The 20,675-nt window shown below is 40.0% G+C and overlaps 1 protein-coding gene across 3 annotated transcripts in view; it reads left to right on the forward strand.

Moving 5' to 3' along the window:
- CREBBP (CREB binding lysine acetyltransferase) overlaps positions 1-20,675 on the forward strand; it is a 131,351-nt gene that overhangs the window by 23,802 nt on the left and 86,874 nt on the right. For 2 of the 3 annotated variants that reach the window (XM_082670090.1, XM_082670091.1), the window contains exon 2: positions 185-897. In XM_082670090.1, the coding sequence (XP_082526216.1) occupies positions 185-897 (713 nt within the window). Of the gene's footprint in view, positions 1-184; positions 898-17,308; positions 17,361-20,675 lie in introns of those variants that run through there. The other variant, XM_082670092.1, reaches the window with a different exon arrangement.

The following is a 20,675-nucleotide window of genomic DNA, read 5'->3' on the forward strand; positions in this document are numbered from 1 at the left end:
TTGAAAAATATTCTTCCTGTTTTATTTTCCCAAATGAACTTTCAGATCATTTTGATGTTACTGTTAAGACGTGCTAGTGTTCCATGTTAAACGCCCCTTTAGGTTAAGATCATAGTAACATATGACAGTTGGAGAGCTCTTATGGTTGCTTAGTTTCTCATTTCCGTTTCTGTTTAATTTCTAGATTTTGGATCATTGTTTGACTTGGAAAATGATCTTCCCGATGAGCTGATCCCCAATGGAGGAGAATTAGGCCTTTTAAACAGTGGGAACCTTGTTCCAGATGCTGCTTCCAAACATAAACAACTGTCAGAGCTTCTGCGAGGAGGCAGCAGCTCTAGTATCAACCCAGGAATAGGAAATGTGAGCTCCAGCAGCCCCGTGCAACAAGGCCTTGGAGGCCAGGCCCAGGGGCAGCCGAACAGTGCAAACATGGCCAGTCTGGGTGCCATGGGCAAGAGCCCTCTGAACCAGGGAGATTCTTCAGCCCCCAGCCTTCCCAAACAGGCAGCCAGCACCTCTGGGCCCACTCCCCCTGCTTCCCAAGCACTGAATCCTCAAGCACAAAAGCAAGTGGGGCTGGTGACCAGCAGCCCTGCCACGTCACAGACAGGACCTGGTATCTGCATGAATGCTAATTTTAACCAGACCCACCCAGGCCTCCTCAATAGTAACTCTGGCCATAGTTTAATGAACCCGGCCCAGCAAGGGCAGGCGCAAGTCATGAATGGATCTCTTGGGGCTGCTGGCAGAGGAAGGGGAGCTGGAATGCCATACGCTACTCCGGCCATGCAGGGGGCCGCGAGCAGCGTGCTGGCTGAGACGTTAACTCAAGTTTCACCGCAAATGGCCGGTCATGCAGGACTGAACACAGCGCAAGCCGGAGGCATGAGCAAGGTAAGTGAGCTTCAGTGCTTTGAATTCTTCCTATTAACCAGGGTCACATTCCTGTCCTCCTTTAGGCTTTCCTCCTGCCCCTCCCACATGGAAGAGACAGATTTGGTATTTAGTGCCCTTCTTTCCAGGATACAGATCTCTGCCCCATGCCTTTAAAGTGGGAATTGTTGAAGAAGCCAGCGATAGGCTAGCTTGCATGTCAGACAGTTGAAACTTAGGGAATGAGTTTGGACTGATAACCAGTTTTCAGCCTCTGAGGAGAATGTGTGGAAGTAGAACCACATGGTTGAAAGAGGCAGCTTCTGCTGGGAATCAGCTTTTTGTTGCAGCAGTGAATCCGGTAAAGGCTCTTTACCTTCACTTCACGCAGCCGAACAAGTCATTACTCTTCATGCCCTTCCCTTTTTACAACCAACTGGTGAAGTGTCTTTTGTCACAGTCTCCGTTTTACCAACAAAGAAGCTAGGTTCCAAGCTGGTCAGCTACCTGCCGTGGTTAACAGGGAAGAGATAACATGGCAGAGGCAGGGGGCAGCATGGGGCCTCGGGTCCCAGAGGAAACTCAGGTTTTCAAAGTGGGGTCCCCAAACCAGCAGCATCAGCATCACCTGGGAGCTTGTTAGAAGTGCAAAGCTACCGACTCCAGATGGTGTGACGCCTGTGCGGGGTTGAGAGCTCTGCTCCAGGGAAAGGCCTTGCAACTGGTGTGTAGCGTAGGAACTGAATGTGGAGAAAGGGAAGGCAGATGCCAGGGTAGATAGGAGACCACTGGGAAAGCGAGAGCTGACAAGGGAAAGAGGGCGGGCTGATCCCACTGGAGCGCCAAACACCGAGATGCACTGAGAAAAGTCTTCTCAGCTACAGCCACCAGGGCACCTGTTTCAGGCAGTATTTGGTACAGCAGATTCCAGAACAGTAAAACAGTTTGGGCTGTTCTTTGGATTTGATTAGTCCCAAATAAGGGAAAGGGAGAGATCACAGTAGAGCACAGTTTCCCCACAAGGTTGATGCGAGCATTAGGTGACAGCTGTGAACCCTGTGACTGGCTTAGGTAAGGAGGAATTTTTTTTCACTTAAGTAAAGGTGAAGTAATTCCAAACGTTAAAATTGCATTTATCTCTTTTGAAATGTTATTAAGGGGGAATATGAACTTAATTTTTAGTTGTCCCTGGCATTTGAAGAGGGGTCTGTGTGTGAATGTGCCTTTCGGAGTTGGGTTGAGAAAAGATTTCTGTGGGCTTAGGGTTCATGGATAGATTGATGTTTGTTCCTTCCTAATTGACTCATCACTCTTGTCCACGCTGCCCAGTTACGAAAAACTATTTTGGAGAATTTAAGTCACATGCAAAAGTAGACATAGGACTCTTAAGTAATCTTAAAAATTATTGAGGGAAAAAAAAATTATTGAGGGGCCCAAGTGGATAAAACGTGGATATATCTGTCCATATTAGCCACATTAGATACTAAAACAGAATTTTAAAACACAAGCACACATTCCATTAGCCGTTAAGTATAGTGATATCACATGTCACAGAGCCTCTGGAAAACTCCTCTGTGTTCTTGTAAGGGAATGAGAGCAAAAAAGGCAAATAATGTCTTAGTATTATATGAAAATAGTTTTGACCCCTGGAAGGAACTGAGTCCCTCCACCACACTTGGAGAGCCATTGATAGAATGTATATATATATTCCTAGAAGTTAGACTTGGCATACCTGAGCACAGTGCCACTCTCACATGTAAATAAATGATTTCCTCATGTCATCAATGTCCACTGAATATTCAAATTTCCAATGGTTGCGTATGTCATGATTTGTTATTACAGACTTTTTCCCCCCAGCTCTGAATAACCTATATTTTATTCAGTTGATATGGCTCTTAAGAATTTATTAATCTCTAGGAGTCTTACAACGTATCTGTAGGAGAATCTAGTTGTTTTGCTCGTTTATTTTTTTGTTCTGGGGGTTTCCTATAGTCTGGGCTTTGCTGATAATGTCTCCTTCACTCCATGTTCCTCTGCCAACTTTTTCATTCCTTTGTACAGAGTGATCTTTCTTTCAAATGACACTTAGCTAGTGTTCACTATGTGGAAAGTGAGCCACGTTAGTGCTTTGCGGGCAGCCATCTCTGTCCCCTGTAGGTACCCTAAAGAGGCTGATGGCGAAGGAGGAGTGGGAACTGGCATTTTTGAAAGATTGTCATGGCCTTTGGTTGGGACAAAAGAACTAACAGTGGTGGACAGATAGTAGGTGTAAGAGACAAGTTCATTTTAAGCGGAATAAGATTTTAAAATGCACTCGGGAAAAGAAACATTTTTACAAAGGTAATTTTGTTTTAAAAATTATTGTTACAAAGGAAATGCAGATTTCCTATAAAATAATTTAAATAGTAAAAAAAGAGCAGCCCCTCTCTCCTTACAGATAACCACTTCTGTCTATACAGATGTATTAACACAGATTCTTTTTTAGTATGAAATGGAACCAAACTATTGGGTTGGCCAAAAAGTTCCTTCAGTGTTAAAGTAAAAATAAAAGGCACGTTTTTCATTTTCACCAAGAACTTTATTGAACAACGTATTCACCGTTTTGTGCCATTTCTGCCATTTCTGCCATTTTTCAGGGAACTTCATAATTCCATCTTCAAAAACTTTTTTTTTGAGCAAAGAACTGTTCCAGGTGCCTTTTACAGTCTTCCAGGGAATTGAAATTTTTTCCGTTAAGAGAACTTAGTAAAGACCGAAATAAATGGAAATCCAAAGGTGCAATGTCTGGTGAATACAGCAGATGAATCAGAACTTCCCAGCCAAGCTGTAATAGTTTTTGCCTGGTCATCAAAGAAACATGTGGTCTTGTGGTATCTCGATGGAAGATTATGCGTTTTCTGTTGACTAATTCTGGACACTTTTTGTCGAGTGCTGCTTTCAGTTGGTCTAATTGGGAGCAGCACTTGTTGGAATTAATCGTTTCGTTTTCCAGAGGAGCTCATAATAGAGGACTCCCAATCCCAAGGGAGATATACCCAACATCACCTTCTTTGGACGAAGACCAGTCTTTGGTGTGGTTGGTGGTGGTTCATTTCGCTTGCCCCATGATCTCTTCCATTCTATATCATTGTACAGTATCCACTTTTCATTGCCCGCCACAATTTGTTCTAAAAACGAAACGTTTTTGTTATGTCTCAGTAGAGAATCACATGCAGAAATATGATCAAGAAGGTTTTTTTTGCTTAACTTATGCGGAACCCAAACATCAAAGCAATTAACGTAACCAAGCTGGTGCAAATGATTTGCAGCACTTGATTTGGATATTTTGAGTGTGTCAGCTATCTCCCATGTGGTATATAACGTTGATTGTTCTCAGTCTCGATTTGATCGCTATCAACTTCAGCTGGTCTGCCCAACTCTGGAGCATCATCCAGTTAGAAATCTCCAGCATGAAACTTTGCAAACCACGTTTGACACATTCTATCAAGTCACAGCACCTTCTCCATACAATGCACAAATCTTTTTTTGCGTTTCAGTTGCGCTTTTACCTTTCTTGAAATAATAAAGCATAATATGCCAAAAATTTTGCTTTTTTCCTTTCATCCTCAGTATTAAAATGGCTACACAAAAATTCACCAATTTTAATGTTTTTTTTTTAAATGCACGCTGACATGACAGCTTTTACAATACAATCTAACAAAATTGTTTCAAATGAAGTTAAAGACAATTAAGCACTACTAGAGCCATCTTACAGGGAAAAAAAGGAAAAAACTGAACAAACCTTTTGGCCAACCCAGTACATAAGCACCTTGCTGTTTTACATAACTATATACCCTGGATGCCTTTCCATGCTGTGTGTGCAGATTTTTCCTTTTTTTCTACTGATAGCAAGGTATTGCATTTTGTGATGCACCATAATTTATGTACTCTTCTGATGATGAACATTTGGATTGTTTCTGACTTTTCATTAGTACAAACAGTGCTGCAGTGAATATATCCTTGTGTAGGCATATCCACATGCATCATGGGATAAATTCTGAAAAGTGACGTTACTGGGTCAAAGGCTTTGTTAAACGTTTTGTTTTTAGAAGAAATCATGCACATGGTTTAACAGCTAACAGCCAAATTTTTAAAAAATAGCACTAAGGATAAGAACTGAAAAGGTAGTCTCCCTTAATTTTTGACCCTTCGTTCTCCCAAATTCTCTCACCAAAGGCAACTACTGTTTCTTATCTATCCTGCCAGAGGTGGTCTGTATATATAGAGGTATAGAAAGGGTGTGTGTGTGTGTGCGCATGCGTGTGTGTGTGTAGCTATCTCTTCTAAACATGAAGAGTAGTATGGTATAACATCTGTCTCTCTCTCTGTCTCCCCCCCAACCCCCACCATGTATAAATGTAGACATACACCTCCTTTCCACCCCTGAACAACATAAGTTGGAAGTTGTTCCATGTTAGATAGAGCTCTCAGTCCTTCTTACTAGCTATGGTACGGTAGTAGTCCCTGATTTGGCTATATCTTTTTTTTTTCTTTCTAATAAATGTATTTATTTATTTATTTTTGGCTGCATTGGGTCTTCGTTGCCGCGCATGGGCTTCCTCTAGTTGCGGCGAGCAGGGGCTGCTCTTCATTGCAGTGCACGGGCTTCTCATTGCGGTGGCTTCTCTTGTTGCAGAGCACGGGCTCTAGGCGCGCGGGCTGAGTAGTTGTGGCTCGCAGGCTCTAGAGCTCAGGCTCAGTAGTTGTGCACAGCTTGCTTAGTTGCTCCGTGGCATGTGGGATCTTCCCGGACCAGGGCTCAAACCTGTGTCCTTGCATTGGCAGGTGGATTCTTAACCACTGCACCACCAGGGAAGTACCTGATTTGGCTATATCTTAATTTATAGGACTAGTGCCCCAGTATCTGTACATTTAGATTGTTTCCAGTGTTTTGCTGCTATCACAATTTTTTTTTTTTTCCCGCTGTCACAATTTTTGACTTGTATATATATCTTTGTACAGCTGAGTGTAACAGCTGGATGAATTCCTGGGGGTGAAGTTTCTGGATTAAAGGATATTGACATTTTTAATAAGCATAGATATTGTCAGATCCTCTCCAAAAACATTATGCAAATTACACCCTCATCAAAGTGAATAAGTCCCTGTGCCCCAAATTCTCACCAACACTGATACTATTCTTTTACTGATTTGCCATTCTCTTAGGCAGATTGTCTCTTAGGCAGAATGTCTTTTCATAAATTCATGGGCATTTGTATTTTGCTGTTGCTTGTATTCTCTGTCAACTTTTCTGTTGCATGGTTTCCCATTTATTCTTGTTGGTTTGTATTCTTTATATTCTTTGTATATTAAAAGCTAAAGTCTAAAGACAAAAAAATAGAAACAAAGCATAAAGCAGGATGGGAGAAGCAAAATCAAGCATAATAATTTAAAAATATGAAATTGTTCAATTTTTTGACTGAAAATATTATAATTAAAAGAAACAGCTAAAGTCTTTTAATGAGTGAAAGTTTCTCCCTCTTTTTTATTTGCTAAAGTCTGTTTTACCAGGAGAATGGCCACATAAGTTTACAATATGATAGTTCTGAGTTTTTTTTGTGTGTGTGTGTGTGGTACGCGGGCCTCTCACTGTTGTGGCCTCTCCCCTTGCGGAGCACAAGCTCCGGACACGCAGGCTTAGCGGCCATGGCTCACGGGCCCAGCCGCTCCGCGGCATGTGGGATCTTCCCAGACCGGGGCACAAACCCGTGTCCCCTGCATCGGTAGGCAGACTCTCAACCACTGCGCCACCAGGGAAGCCCTGTGTAATGAATTTTAACATATGATGGAGCCAGTTGCCTTTCACTCCTTTTCAAGAATCCAGTATTTTCTTTGCTGTCCTTATAAGATACTCTTCTAGATGTATGGTTCTCAACCCTGTCTGTGCATCAAAATTACCTGTTTTTTTTTTTTTAATGTGGTGCCTCATCCCTACTGCAGACCAATTAAGTTAGAATCTCTGGGGCATGGCATGAGCATTGATATAGTTTATAGTTCCTCAGATGATTTTCATGGCAGCCGGGGTTGAGAACCTCTGTTTCAGATAAACTTTAGGACTGTTTTTCAGATTCCTAAAAATCAAACAAAAGTCTTGGGATTTGATTGGGATTATATTGCATTTTATAAACCATTTAAGGGGGATTTTGACATTCTAACAGTTTTGTGGCTTTCCAAGTTGTCTTATCCTGTACATACAAGGTTTGTCTTTTCATGGAGTCTTATGTTGCTCAGAGGCATACTATAGTTTTCTTTATATAGGTAATACACCCTTTTTATTAAGTTTGTTTCTGGATGTATTAATGGGTTTATCATTGCTATTAGAGATGAGTTATTCTATTTCATTACCTAATTGACTATTGTTTTAATATAGGAAAGATGTTGATATATACATGTCAGTTTGGTAATCTGGCCACTTAATGGAGTTCTCTTGTTTATTCTAATACTTCTTCAGTTGATTCTCTTGGGTTTTCCTAGTAGGCAGTCATCTTTTGCATTACTGATACTTTTGTCTTATTGGCAATATTTCTACCAGTGTTTATGCTCTTGGGAATCCCTGTCTTGTATCTGACTTAAATAGAGATGTATGTAGTGTTTTATTATTAAGTATAATGTGAGCTTTGGTTTTCAGTCTTTTAAAATTGGGGTGTAATCTATTACTCATTTATTGGATGCTGGATTTTGTCAATTCCCTTTTGACATCTGTAGTGGTTACCCTGTGATTTTTTTTTCTCCTTTGTTTTATTTATGTGACAAATTATCTCAGTAGGTTTCCTACTATCCAACTGAACCATCTCTGTAATTGTGAAATTGAAAGTTAACGTTTTGCTGAATTTTATTGGCTAGCATTCATTTAGAATTTTTGGTTCTCACTAATCAACAGTGAGATTGATCTGTAGTTCTGTAGTTCTTTTTTGTGTTTTGTCAGGATTTGATATCAGGGTTGTGTTAATTTGGTCGGAAAGAGTTTGGAAGCTGGTCACATCTGTTCTCTGGAACAGTTTCGAATTTGAATGATCTGTTCCTTGAAGAATTGAGAAACCATCTGTACAACTGTATGGGCTTGAAGCTTTTTTCCTCGAGGGTGACTTAAGATCTTTGACAATACTCCATTAGACTATTGGTCTCTTAAGTCAATATATTTTTCTTTTAGAAAAGTCTAAATATATTTTTATTCTGAAGAAAAACTCAAAATGTTTAACTTCTACTCTCATTAAAAAATATAAAGTGGGTACTATTCCCATGTTACAGATTAGAAATGGAGGCACACAGAATGGAGAGGAGAAATTATTTCATTTAAAAAAATATATCATGCCACGTTAACATTATTGCCATGTTGTTGAAATGGCTTATGTTTCCTATTTTAAATGTTTTCTTTAAGAGACACAAAATTAGGAATGAGAAAGTAGAAATAATCAAAAACATCAGGAAAGTCCAAAATTGTAAGAATTTTTATATAACTCTTAATTAATTGTAAAGCCTGGATAAAAAGAATTTTTATTAAAAGATAGATTGTAAAACTGATCCAAGAACAGGCTGCACGGGTTAGTGATTTAAGAGACCCTTAGCCAGACTTTATGGGATCCGATCCTGGCTGTGCTGTGTGATCGTGGAAAGTTACTCAGCTTCCCTCTATTCCCTTCATTCTGTGTGCCTCCGTTTCAACAGTAGGAAACCTCATATGTTATCTTTTCAGTAGCATGCTCTTGTTTTCTACAGAAAATAACCCAAACACTTGTCTTTTAGGAGGAAAGCAAAAAAGATATTTAAAGATAAATTTAAGGGCACTTCCCTGGTGGTCCAGTGGTAAAGAATCCGCCTTACAATGCAGGGGACTCGGGTTCAGTCCCTGGTCAGAGAACTAAGATCCCACATGCCGCGGGGTAACTAAGCCCACGTGCCACAACCACTGAACTCGTGCGCCTCAACTGGAGCCCGCGTGCCACAACTAGAGAAGAGAAAACCTGCATACCACGACTAGGGAGGAGCCGCACACCACAGTGAAAGATCCCGCATGCCTCAGTGAAGATCCCACGTGCCACAACTAAGACCCAGTGCAGCCAAAAAGAAATTAAATAAAGAAATAAATAAATAAATCTCTTAAAAAAAATAAAGATAAATTTAAGTGGGAATTGGAAGCCATACACTCAAGTTCTTCTCCTGGCTAGAGGTATTGAGAGTTATTGCTCTGCACAGAGAATGTGGCAGAGGGAAGCCAGACACTGGTTGAAAGAGGAAGGTATTTTGATGTATCTGGGCAAGGGGTCCAGACTCTTTATAGTTTTGAGGTTGATAAATGCTTTTACAGCCTTAGAAATCCTTTCAGTCCTTTCTTATAAGTAATGTATTGGAAATAAGGGACCAAAATAGTTTGTGTGGTAAGCCTTCTTCACAGGGGGTTAGATTAGGGCTTATTTTTTTATAAGGTTTTTGGAATATTGTTCTTTTTTTATTTTTACTTTTTTTTTTTTTTTTTTTGCGGTACACGGGCCTCTCACTGTTGTGGCCTCTCCCGTTGCGGAGCACAGGCTCCGGACGCGCAGGCTCAGCGGCCATGGCTCACAGGCCCAGCTGCTCCGTGGCATGTGGGATCTTCCCAGACGGGGGCATGAACCCGTGTCCCATGCATCGGCAGGTGGACTCTCAACCACTGCGCCACCAGGGAAGCCCTGTTCTTTTTTTAGAAAGTGGTCAGAAAATGGGGAGCTAGCTTTCCGTAGAGCTCTCCCTGAGGAGTGAAGGGTGGTTTTTTTTTTGTTTTTTTTTTAAAAAATAAATTTATTTATTTATTTATGGCTGTGTTGGGTCTTCGTTGCTGTGCGTGGGCTTTTTCTAGTTGCAGCGAGCAGGGACTACTCTTTGTTGTGGTGTGTGGGCTTCATATTGCGGTGGCTTCTCTTGTTGCGGAGCACGGGCTCTAGGTACGCGGGCTTCAGTAGTTGTGGCACGAGGGCTCAGTAGTTGTGGCACATGGGCTTAGTTGCTCCACGGCACGTGGCATCTTCCCAGCCCAGGGCTTGAACCCGTGTCTCCTGCATTGGCAGGCGGATTCTTAACCACTGCGCCACCAGGGAAGTTCTGGGGTGAAGGTTTTGATTTTTAGATCCAGACCCCCCTGGATCCAGTCAACCAATATTTTGGTCAGATAAGATAAAGTGGTCTTTCTCAGACTTGGTGTCCAGCACAGGCACTGCAGGCTTGTTAACCCAGAGTGCTGGGCCTCCCCAGAGTTTCTGATTCAGTAGGTTTGGGGTGGGGCCTAAGAATCTGCTTTTCTTGCCAGCTCCCAGGTGACGGTGGTTGTGCTGATCAGCGACCACACTCCGAGAATTGGCGTGCCGAAGGGATAGATTAGCGGCATATGGTCAGTAAGAGAGGAGTAGGGCCAAATTGGCTGTTCAGAATAAGTGACTCACCTTCTCTATTTTGGAATGATAATTGGACATTTCTAACATTTAATAGCAAGAGAAATAATACTGTATATTTGTCTGGTCCTTTTCTCTTTCTCATGTAATGTCATCTTATCTGATCCTTGAAATAATGCAAAGGAAACAAGGAAGTTTTTTATTAAGTAAATCCTAATTTGGCCTTTTTGAAAAAGATCACAATGGAGGTAAATGGTCAGTTTATAGAATTAAAAGGTTGAAAACTTTGAATTAATACAGTGTGCTGTGTGATAATTATATAGCTCCTGTAGGCACAGGTTTTTGGTAGAAATATTAAGCAGTCTTGTACTGGCTCAATAATTGTATCATGATTTTAATGGAGAATATGTGATTCAGGATTTACTGAACTTCCCATGATAATTATCCATGAATTTATTTTTTAATTTTTTAATTAAATGAGGTTGTATATGTATATTTAATGGCTTTACCCACAGATTGTACTGACCTGCTGCTACTCCTGTCATTGTTGTTGTCATCATCATCATCGTTAGTAGCAGCAGCAGCAGCTTCAGCAGCTCAAACTGCTTTCCCCAGATGCAGTACAGCCAAGTGCTTAAGAGCAGAGGTTGGGATCTGGAGTAAGCTGCCTCAGTTCAAGTTCAGGCTCCACTAAATTATTAGCTGTGGGAAAATAATATAATCACTCTGGGTCTTAGTTGTTTATCTTTTAAATGAGGATAATAATAGTATCTGCCTTTGAGAATTGTATGGATTAAGAGGGGATAGTAATAATATCTACCTCATAGAATTGTGCTGATTAAATGAGATGGTGTATATATAGTTCTTAACCACAGTATCTGGGTTTACTGTAAAACTTTGAGAGAAGATTGGTTAGTTAGCTGGCTAGATGCTTTCTTACATAAAGGATTTGAGATAATCACATTTGAAGTGATGAGACTGCTTTTCTACTGTTTTCAGAGAATTATTTTCTAGTAATAAAAGTAGTTGATTGTACAAAAATTGAAAGTTTAGAGAAGAAACCATAGTCTTATCACCCAGTTCATAATTGGTGTTAACTTTTTGATGTTTTCCCTAGCAATCTTTTATCTATAATTATGTATCTCTTTTTAAAGTCAAAGTTGGAGTTATATTTCTTTCTTTTTCCAGTTAACTTTGTAACTCATTATTTTCTGTAGCACAAACTGAATGAATGTTTTGCATAATAGCAGCATTGAGTACTTTGATTTGATAGGTCTCCAGGGTGACTACTTTGAAGAGTATACTTGTAAGAAAAACCAGTCAGCTTTGTTACTTTCTAACTAAAGGTCAACAGTTAGGATCTGGGGTTAAAGACCTACATGTATTAATTTTTAAAATATTTTATTGTTTTACTTTCATTATTAATTTTTTTTTAAATTTTTTAATTTTTATTTTTTTTTGCGGTACGTGGGCCTCTCACTGTTGTGGCCTCTCCCGTTGTGGAGCACAGGCTCCGGACGCGCAGGCTCAGTGACCATGGCTCACGGGCCCAGCCACTCTGTGGCATGTGGGATCTTCCCGGACCGGGGCACGAACCCGTGTCCCCTGTATCGGCAGGCGGAGTCTTAACCACTGCACCACCAGGGAAGCCCCCCATTATTAATATTTTTAAAGGTATAATTTACGTAGAGTGAAATGCACAGATCTTAAGTGTTACAGTTTGATTTGTCAAAACTCATGCCCATGTAACCCGTACCCTTCTTAAGATACAGGGCATATTCATTACCCCAGAAAGTTCCTTTGTATTCCTCACTTTACCTGTTCTCTCCACCCATGTCTGCTGTCACTACTGATTTCTTTCACCATGAATGAGTTTTACCTGTTCTCAAACTTCATATAAATGGAATTCTGTAATGTGGGTTTTTTGGTTTGTTTTTGGTGAGGCTTCTTTTGCTCATGGTGTGTTTTTGAGATTCATCCATGTTGTTGCCTGAATTTAGTAGTTATTTTTATTGCTAATTAGTATTCTGTTGTATTAATATACCATGATTCGCTTATCTAGTCTCCTATTCATGGATGTTGTGGTAGTTTCCGGTTTGGAGCTGTTAAGAATAAAGCTTCTGTGAACATTTTTGTATAAGTCTTTGTGTGGACATATAAATTTTCATTTCTCTTAGATATATAACTAGGAATGGAATTGACTGGATAAGGAGGGGTCTGTTTCTGGACTCTACTCTGGGAGTCAGCAAACTATAGCCTATGGGCCAGATCTGGCCCACAACCTAAGAATGGTTTTTATGTTTTTAAACAATTGGTTAAAAAACAAACTAACAAATAAATAAAAGGATGAGGGATGGGGGCTTCCCTGGTGATGCAGTGGTTGAGAGTCCGCCTGCCGATGCAGGGGACACAGGTTCGTGCCCTGGTCCGGGAAGATCCCACATGCTGTGGAGCGGCTGGGCCCGTGAGCCATGGTGGCTGAGCCTGTGCGTCCGGGGCCTGTGTTCCGCAACGGGAGAGGCCACGACAGTGAGAGTCCCGCGTACAGCAAAAAAAAAAAAAAGAATGAGGGATGGAAACCATAGGTCACCTGCTAAGACTAAAATATTTACTAGCTGGACCTTTACAGAAAGTCTGCCCACCCCTGTTCTAGTCCATTCCATTGATCTGTTTATTTCTTTAGCTTTATAGTATTAAAATCGGGTTGCTTGGGCTTCCCTGGTGGCGCAGTGGTTGAGGGTCCGCCTGCTGATGCAGGGGACAGGGGTTCATGCCCTGGTCCAGGAAGATCCCGCATGCCGCTGAGCAGCTAGGCCCGTGAGCCATGGTCACTGAGCCTGCGCGTCTGGAGCCTGTGCTCCGCAACGGGAGAGACCACAACAGTGAGAGCCCCGCGTAACCGCAAAAAAAAAAAAAAAAAAAAATCGGGTTGCTTAATTTCTCATTTTCATTTCTGTTTAATTTCTAGATTTTGTGTCATTGTTTGACTTGTTTGTTGCTAATATGGAGAAATATAATTGGTTTTTCTTTATTAACGTTATATCCTGTAACTTTGCTAAACTCACTTGTTCTACTTATTTGGTAGATGCCTTAGAATTTTCTAGGTCATGGTTGTCCTTGTAAAATAGTTTTACTTCTTCCTTTCTAATCGGTATGCTTTTTATATTTCTGGCTTTACTGCTCTGCCTGAGACCTTCAGTGTTTAATAAAAGTGTTGAGAGCATACATCCCCTGTCTTATTCTGGATCTGTGGAGGAAGCCATTCAGTCATTTATTAAGCATGGTGTTAGTTGTAGGCTTTTAGAGGTATCCTTTGTCAGGATGAAGAAGGCCCCTACTCTACGTAGTCTGCTGCGTCTTTTTATCATAGATGATTGCTGAATTTCATCAAATACTTTTTCTGTATCTATTGAGAGGATCAGGTGGATTTTCTTTATTCTGTTAATGTGGTAAAGTACATCTTTCTGAATGTTGAACCAACCTTAACAGTCCTGGGATAACCTCCCTCGATCGTGATGTATTAACCTTTTTACGTACTACTGGATCTGATTTATTTTATTTATTTATTTTTTAAACTGAGTTAGGATTTTCCTTCCTTCCTCCCTTCCTCCCTCCCTCCTGTTTTTATTTGGCTGCGCTGGGTCTTAGTTGTGGCGCATGGGATCTAGTTCCCTGACTAGGGATCAAACCCGGGCCCCCTGTATTGGGAGCTAGGAGTCTTAACCACTGGGCCACCAGGCAAGTCCCAGATCTGATTTATTAGAATATAGTTTAGGATTTATGCGTCTATATTCATGAGGGATATGTGTCTATAATTTTCTTGCAGTGTCCTGATATGGTTTTGGTATCAAGACTACACTGGTTTGTTCCCTCTTCCTTTCTTTTCTGAGTTCAGTATTTTTTCTTAAAATGTTTGATAAAATTCACCAGTGAGACCATCTGGGTCTGGAGTTTTCCTTGTGATGAGGTTTTAAACTATAATTTGATTAGTTTAATAGGTACAGATTATTCATATTTTTCATTTCTTGTGTTAATTTTGATAATTTGTGTTTTTCAAGGAATTTATCCATTTCATCTAAGGTCTTGAATTTATTTGGCATAAAAGGATTCATAATATTCCCCTAATTTCCTTTTAATTTCTACAGACTGTGTAATAATGTCCATTGCCCCTCTTTCAATCTGATATTTATAATTTTATGTTTCTCTCCTTTTTCCCTGATCAGTCTGGGTAGAGACTTGTTAATTTTATTGGTATTTTCAGACAACCAACTTTTGACTTGTTAATATTCTCATTTTTATAGATCATTGATTCTCTTTTTGTTATTTTCTTTTTTCTATTTTGGGTTTTCTTTGCTCTTTCTAACCTCTTGGGGTAAATGCTTATTAGATCATTGATTTTAGACTTCTCCAATATTAACATTTGAGCAATAATTTTTTTTAACATCTTTATTGGGGTTTAGTTGCTTTACAATGGTGTGTTAGTTTCTGCTTTATAACAAAGTGAATCAGTTATACATGTACATTTGTTCCCATATCTCTTCCCTCTTGCGTCTCTCCCCCTCCCACCCTCCCTGAATCAGTTATACATATACATATGTTCCCATATCTCTTCCCTCTTGCGTCTTCCTCCCTTCCACCCTCCCTATCTCACCCTTGAGCAATAAATATTGGTCTGCACTGCATTTCATAAATTTTGATAGGTTATCATTTAGTTCAGAATATTTTTATATTTTGATTTGATTTTTTATATTTGATTTCTTCTCTGGCTCATGTTTCTTTTTTTTTTAATTTATTTATTTTTGGCTGTGTTGGGTCTTCATTGCTGCACGTGGGCTTTTTCTAGTTGTGGTGAGCCAGGTCTACTCTTGGTTGTGGTGCACAGGCTTCTCATTGCGGTGGCTTCTCTTGTTGTGGAGCACAGGCTCTAGGCGCGCGAGCTTCCGTAGTTGTGGCACATGGGCTCAGTAGTTGTGGCTTGCGGGCTCTAGAGCACAGGCCCAGTAGTTGTGGCACACGGGCTTAGTTGCTCTGTGGCATGTGGAATCTTCCCGGACCAGGGCTTGAACCTGTGTCCCCTGTATTGGCAGGCAGATTCTTAACCACTGCGCCACCAGGGAAGCCCTGACTCATGTTTCTAGGTAGAAGTGTGTTGCTTAATTTTCAAATATTGGGGATTTTTGCAGATATTATTTTGTTATTGATTTCTGATTTCATTGTGGTCAGAGAACATGCTCTATATGATTTTTGTCGTTTGAAATTTACTGAGACTTGTTTTATGGCCCAGTGTATGGTCTGTCTTGATGAATGTTCTGCATATGCTCGAAAAGAATGTGCCTCCTACAGTTGTAGGGTGTAGCATTTGTAAATGTCAGTTAGAGTAAGTTGATTGTATTCAAATTGGCAACGCCCTTACTGATGTTTTTTCTGTCTCTTCTATCAGTTACTGAGAGAATGTTAAAAATATCCAACTATAATTATAGATTTTTCTATTTTTACTTTAACTAGAATGAAATTTGATTACTTATTTCATGTATTTTGATGCCCTTTTATTAAGTGAATATACATTTTGGATTATTATGTCTTCCTGATGAATTGAACTTTTTATCATTCTACATGTTTCTCTTTATTTCTATTAATATTCTTTGTCTCATTAACATAGCTGCTCCCACTCTTATTAATATTTGCAAAGGATATCTTTTTTTACCCTTTTGTCTATGTCTTTATATCTAAAGTGTGTCTCTTGGAACGAACATATAGTTGGAACTTATTTTTAATTTATTCTGACAATCTTTGTCTTTAAATAGAAGGTTTAGTTTATTTACATGAAATGTTGATACAGTTAGACTTAGGTCCACATCTTGCCATTTGCTTTCGATTTGTCCCTTCTGCATATTGTTCTTTTTTTTCTCTTTGTTCCTTCCCTGCCCTTCTTTTGAAGGCTGATTTCAATATCTTTGTCATCTCTCTGTTTGTTTCATTTGCAGTCTTTTGTTCGTTTGTTTAAATATATAATTCCAGTTACGGGTCACATTTTCCTGCCTCTTTGCATGTTTAGTAATTTTTGATTATGTAGTGGATATTGTGGATATGTTGTTGAATAAGTTTTGCTGTCTTCCTTTAGGGAGTGTTGGATTTGTTCTGAGAGACATTTGACTCCACTCTTTGTATTCCTCTTGGGTGTTTTTCTGTCACTGCAAACATTTTAGGAACCATTCTCAAGCCCAGCCATTAACTTGTCTCAGACTTTAACACGGACTTGGGCAGGGCTTCTTAAACTTTAATGATTTGCAGATCACCTGGGGATCTTGTTAAGGTGCAAATTCTGCTTTGGGAGGTCTTGGGAAGTGGGGTGCTTTGAGTCTGCTTTTCTCACCAGCTCTAGGAGGGGCAGTTGTTGTGGCTGTGCCCTCCAGGCACTGGGAGGTCTCTCCATCTTGATGGTGTGAATGTAAGTTAGGGTATGTAATGGGTGCCCATTGGTGGTTGGATATATCACACTTCAAAAGTTATCTGTTGTTTCTTTCCTTGTTCAGTGTAGAAAGTTGGGAAGTACTAAACCTAACATTCTTTATGTAAATGGGTCCAAAGCATGACTTCAAGGATCGACTTCTCCAAAATGTTTCTGCAATATTTTGGAAAGAGTTACGTTTACTGTAGACAGTAATTTGCTGTCCATCTGTCACCAAGTTAAAACATTTAGGGTTTTTATGTTGATTACCGCATAATACTTATGGCATTTTTCAGAATTACATAATGACTATAACATAAAATTTCAGTATGATCCTTTTATGAACAAGGATAACAATTACTGTATTTACTCTTTCTGAATTATAGTAAGAGAAGAGCAGCAAGGAATGACACTTCTGGGCTGGGGTGCCGATTGTACTGGGCTCTGTGCTGGGTGCTTTGCAACACAATCTCAGTTCGTCTCATGTTTAATAATCCTGTGAGGTACATGCCATATCTGTTTTGCACATGGAATAAAATATTCTGAGCCACTTTTCTGTCTCCCAGGAAATTATTCAAGATGACACATGTTAGAAAGTGGCAGACTTGACTTACAACCCATCCATGTCTGACTCCAAGGTCTGTATTTTTTCTACTACACCATTTTGTCTGTAATATACCAGGATTCAACATAAGATGGGGAACTGCATAATACCCAATTTTCTGTGTATGGACCAGGTTTTACCCCCATTTACAAAATTTATAGAATAGATAACTTGGAGAGTGAGTCTAATTCCCCAGGAGTATTTTTTGTTGTACAGAAGGATTTGCTGCTTACACCCTTCTAGAAACACACGTGTATACTGTGGGCCTTGCCTGTGGTCTTATTGGGCTGTGGCTCTCAATCTGAAATAGTAATTCAGCCAAGCAAGTTTTGCAAGACCCATAAAGAAGTTGATTTTTCTGGCTAGGGAAAAAGTGTTTACCTCCCATGTGGGAGGCCAGCATAGTTATAATTACTTTTTATGTGATTTTTTAAAGTGATCTTGTGTCTTAAAAATTTTTTTTTAAACAATACTACTACTGTAGCAAAGAAAGATTTCATTTGTGACTTTCTGGGTTTTTTAAATTTCCAAAACACACCAAAGAACAATATAATCAACATCTATGTTTCTGTTAGTCAGAATTAACACATGTTGATACTTTTCAGATTTTCTTCACAGTTTTTTTTTTTTTCTTAATTTTTATTTTGGCCACACCACATGGCTTGTGGGATCTTAGTTCCCCAACCAGGGATCGAACCTGGGCCCATGGCAGTGAAAGTGCCAAGTCTTAACCACTGGACCACCAAGGGAATTCCCTTTTCACTTTTAAAGTAGACACTTTTTTGGAAAGTTTTAGATTTATAGAAGAATTGGAAGACAGTATTGAGGATTCCTATATTTCTTCCTCCCCCCATTACTGTTTCCCATATTATTATATTTGTATATTTGTCACAATTAATGAGCCAATATTGATACATTATTATTAACTGAAATCCATACAGATTTCCTTAATTTTCCCCCTAATGTCCTTCTTCTTTTTTTAAAATTTCATCCAGGATACCACATTACATTTGTTATGTTTTCTTAGGCTCTTCTTGGCTGTGACATTTTCTCAGACTTTCCTTGTTTTTGATGACTTTGACAGTTTTGAGGAGGACTGGTCAGGTGTATTTAGGATGCCCCATTATTGGGATTTGTCTTATGTTTTTATTATGGTAAGACTAGGGTTTTAGACTTACGGGGTTATGGAAGGAAGATCATAAAGTGCCATTTTTTAAAATTAATTTATTTTGGCTGCATTGGGTCTTCGTTGTGCACGGGCTCTCTCTAGTTGCGGCGAGCAGGGGCTGCTCTTTGTTGCGCTGCGTACTTCTCATTGCGGTGGCTTCTCTTGTTGCAGAGCACGGGCTCTTAGGCACACGGGCATCAGCAGTTGTGGCGCACGGGCTTAGTTGCTCCGAGGCATGTGGGATCTTTGGGACCAGGGATCGAACCTGTGTCCCCAGCATTGGTAGGTGGATGCTTAACCACTGCGCCACCAGGGAAGTCCTAAAGTGCCATTTTTATCACATGGCAAAGTGTGCATATTGTCATCATGGCTGATCACATGGTTGTGTGGCTTACCTGGCTGAGTTCGTGTCTCTGCTGTACTGTTCCATTCCCTCCCCCTTCTAGCCTGTCCTCTTGGAAAGAAGTCACCATGCACAGCCCACACTTAAAGAATGGGGTTGGGCTCTATCTCCCTCTTGGTGGGGTGTCTGTGTAACTTATTTGGAGCGCTTCTGCATGGGAGATTTGTCTCTTTTTCATAGTTTTTTAAAATAAATGAAATCAAATCTAACAGATTAAAAATCTAAGTGTCTTATACACGATATACATGGTACGCTATATGTATTCATCTCATTAAAAAAACTTGGTATTATTAAATTGATACATATAGGTTTGATTCTTTTTTTTTTTTTTTTTTTTTGCGGTACGCGGGCCTCTTACTGTTGTGGCCTCTCCCGTGGCGGAGCACTGGCTCCGGACGCGCAGCCTTAGTGGCCATGGCTCACGGGCCTAGCCGCTCTGTGGTATGTGGGATCTTCCCGGACCGGGGCATGAACCTGTGTCCCCTGCATCGGCAGGTGGACTCTCAACCACTGTGCCACCAGGGAAGCCCTGATTCATTTATTTTTAACATCTATTCATATGACTTAAAATTCTTCTTTAATTTTTTTGTGTTAAAATTTTTCTGTATTTGTGCAGAGTTCTGAGTATACACATAACACTCTGAAAACTTTGCTTTTTACAAGAACTTAAAGCAGTGGGTGTAGCTGAATCTCAGAAACAAGAGGGTTTTGTCTTAATAATTGTTAAAATAAAAATTACTCACAAATGGAGTTTCCCCAAAACATTTTTTATTTTTCTTTGATCATCTTTGCTACAGTTGGTAAAATGCATTCTGTGCAAAAATTCCTTTTTTCCCCCCTTTTGTTGTCTGCTGAGGAGTAAGCACCTTTCCTGAATGTTCTAATGAACAAGTGTCCAGAGTGCTCTGAATAACACCAGATCAGAGCTATGAATTGGTTGTTGATGACATTTTCTGTTCAGGAGATGCAAGTAATTATCAGTGGATTGTAATTCCAAAGCCATAGTTCTGTATAATTACATCTGTGCATATTATTGTATATTTTAGGGTAAGAATGTGGCACTTGGGTTTGTAGCTTTTGAAAAATGGCATGATTGCAGTGGTTGCTTTGTTATTACCAAGTGGAAACTTCATGCCCTCAATAATGAGTTGTTTAATTCTGTTATTCTGCCCAGTGTTTGAAGGATGAACTGGAAAACAAGCCATCTTAAGTCCTAGAACGAGGCAAGAGATAGATAATACTGGGAAATGCCAACTTCATACATCGTATTGGAATTACTGACCTTGTAAATTACAAATTACAATGCATGCCCGTCTGTTTTCAGTATTGTAGAAAATTTATTCACTTTAGAGAATCCTGTCTGATGTTAGAGATTTTCTGTGCTCTATTTTTAGAAAGAGATCTTAAAGGCACCTCAAGATTGCACAGTGCTTTGTGGTTTTCAGAGCATTTTCCTATGTGCTGTTCCATTTAAGTTGGAAACAGGAAGTCTGAGCAGCCCTCTGTGTATTGTGTACAGAGGTGTATGGTCTCATTGGTGAGCAGCCATGCTGATAGGGCTATGGGGGAAAGCACTGGGGCATGGAGATAAGGGACAGACCAAGGGGAGGTTCGGAGCGTTGTTTTCTCCCCTGAGGACTTGGCACATGTTGGTTGGAGATTGGCTGTAGAATGGGAGGTGCTGGCCTGCTTGGCAGTTGTACTTTTAAAGTTGTCAGGGTGTGGTTGCACCTAGCTGTGCTACTGCCACATGTGGATTCATTGAAGGAAAGGTGTGT

This window comes from Grampus griseus (genome assembly GCF_964374135.1).
Source record: "Grampus griseus genome assembly, chromosome: 14".
Lineage (NCBI taxonomy): Eukaryota > Metazoa > Chordata > Mammalia > Artiodactyla > Delphinidae > Grampus > Grampus griseus.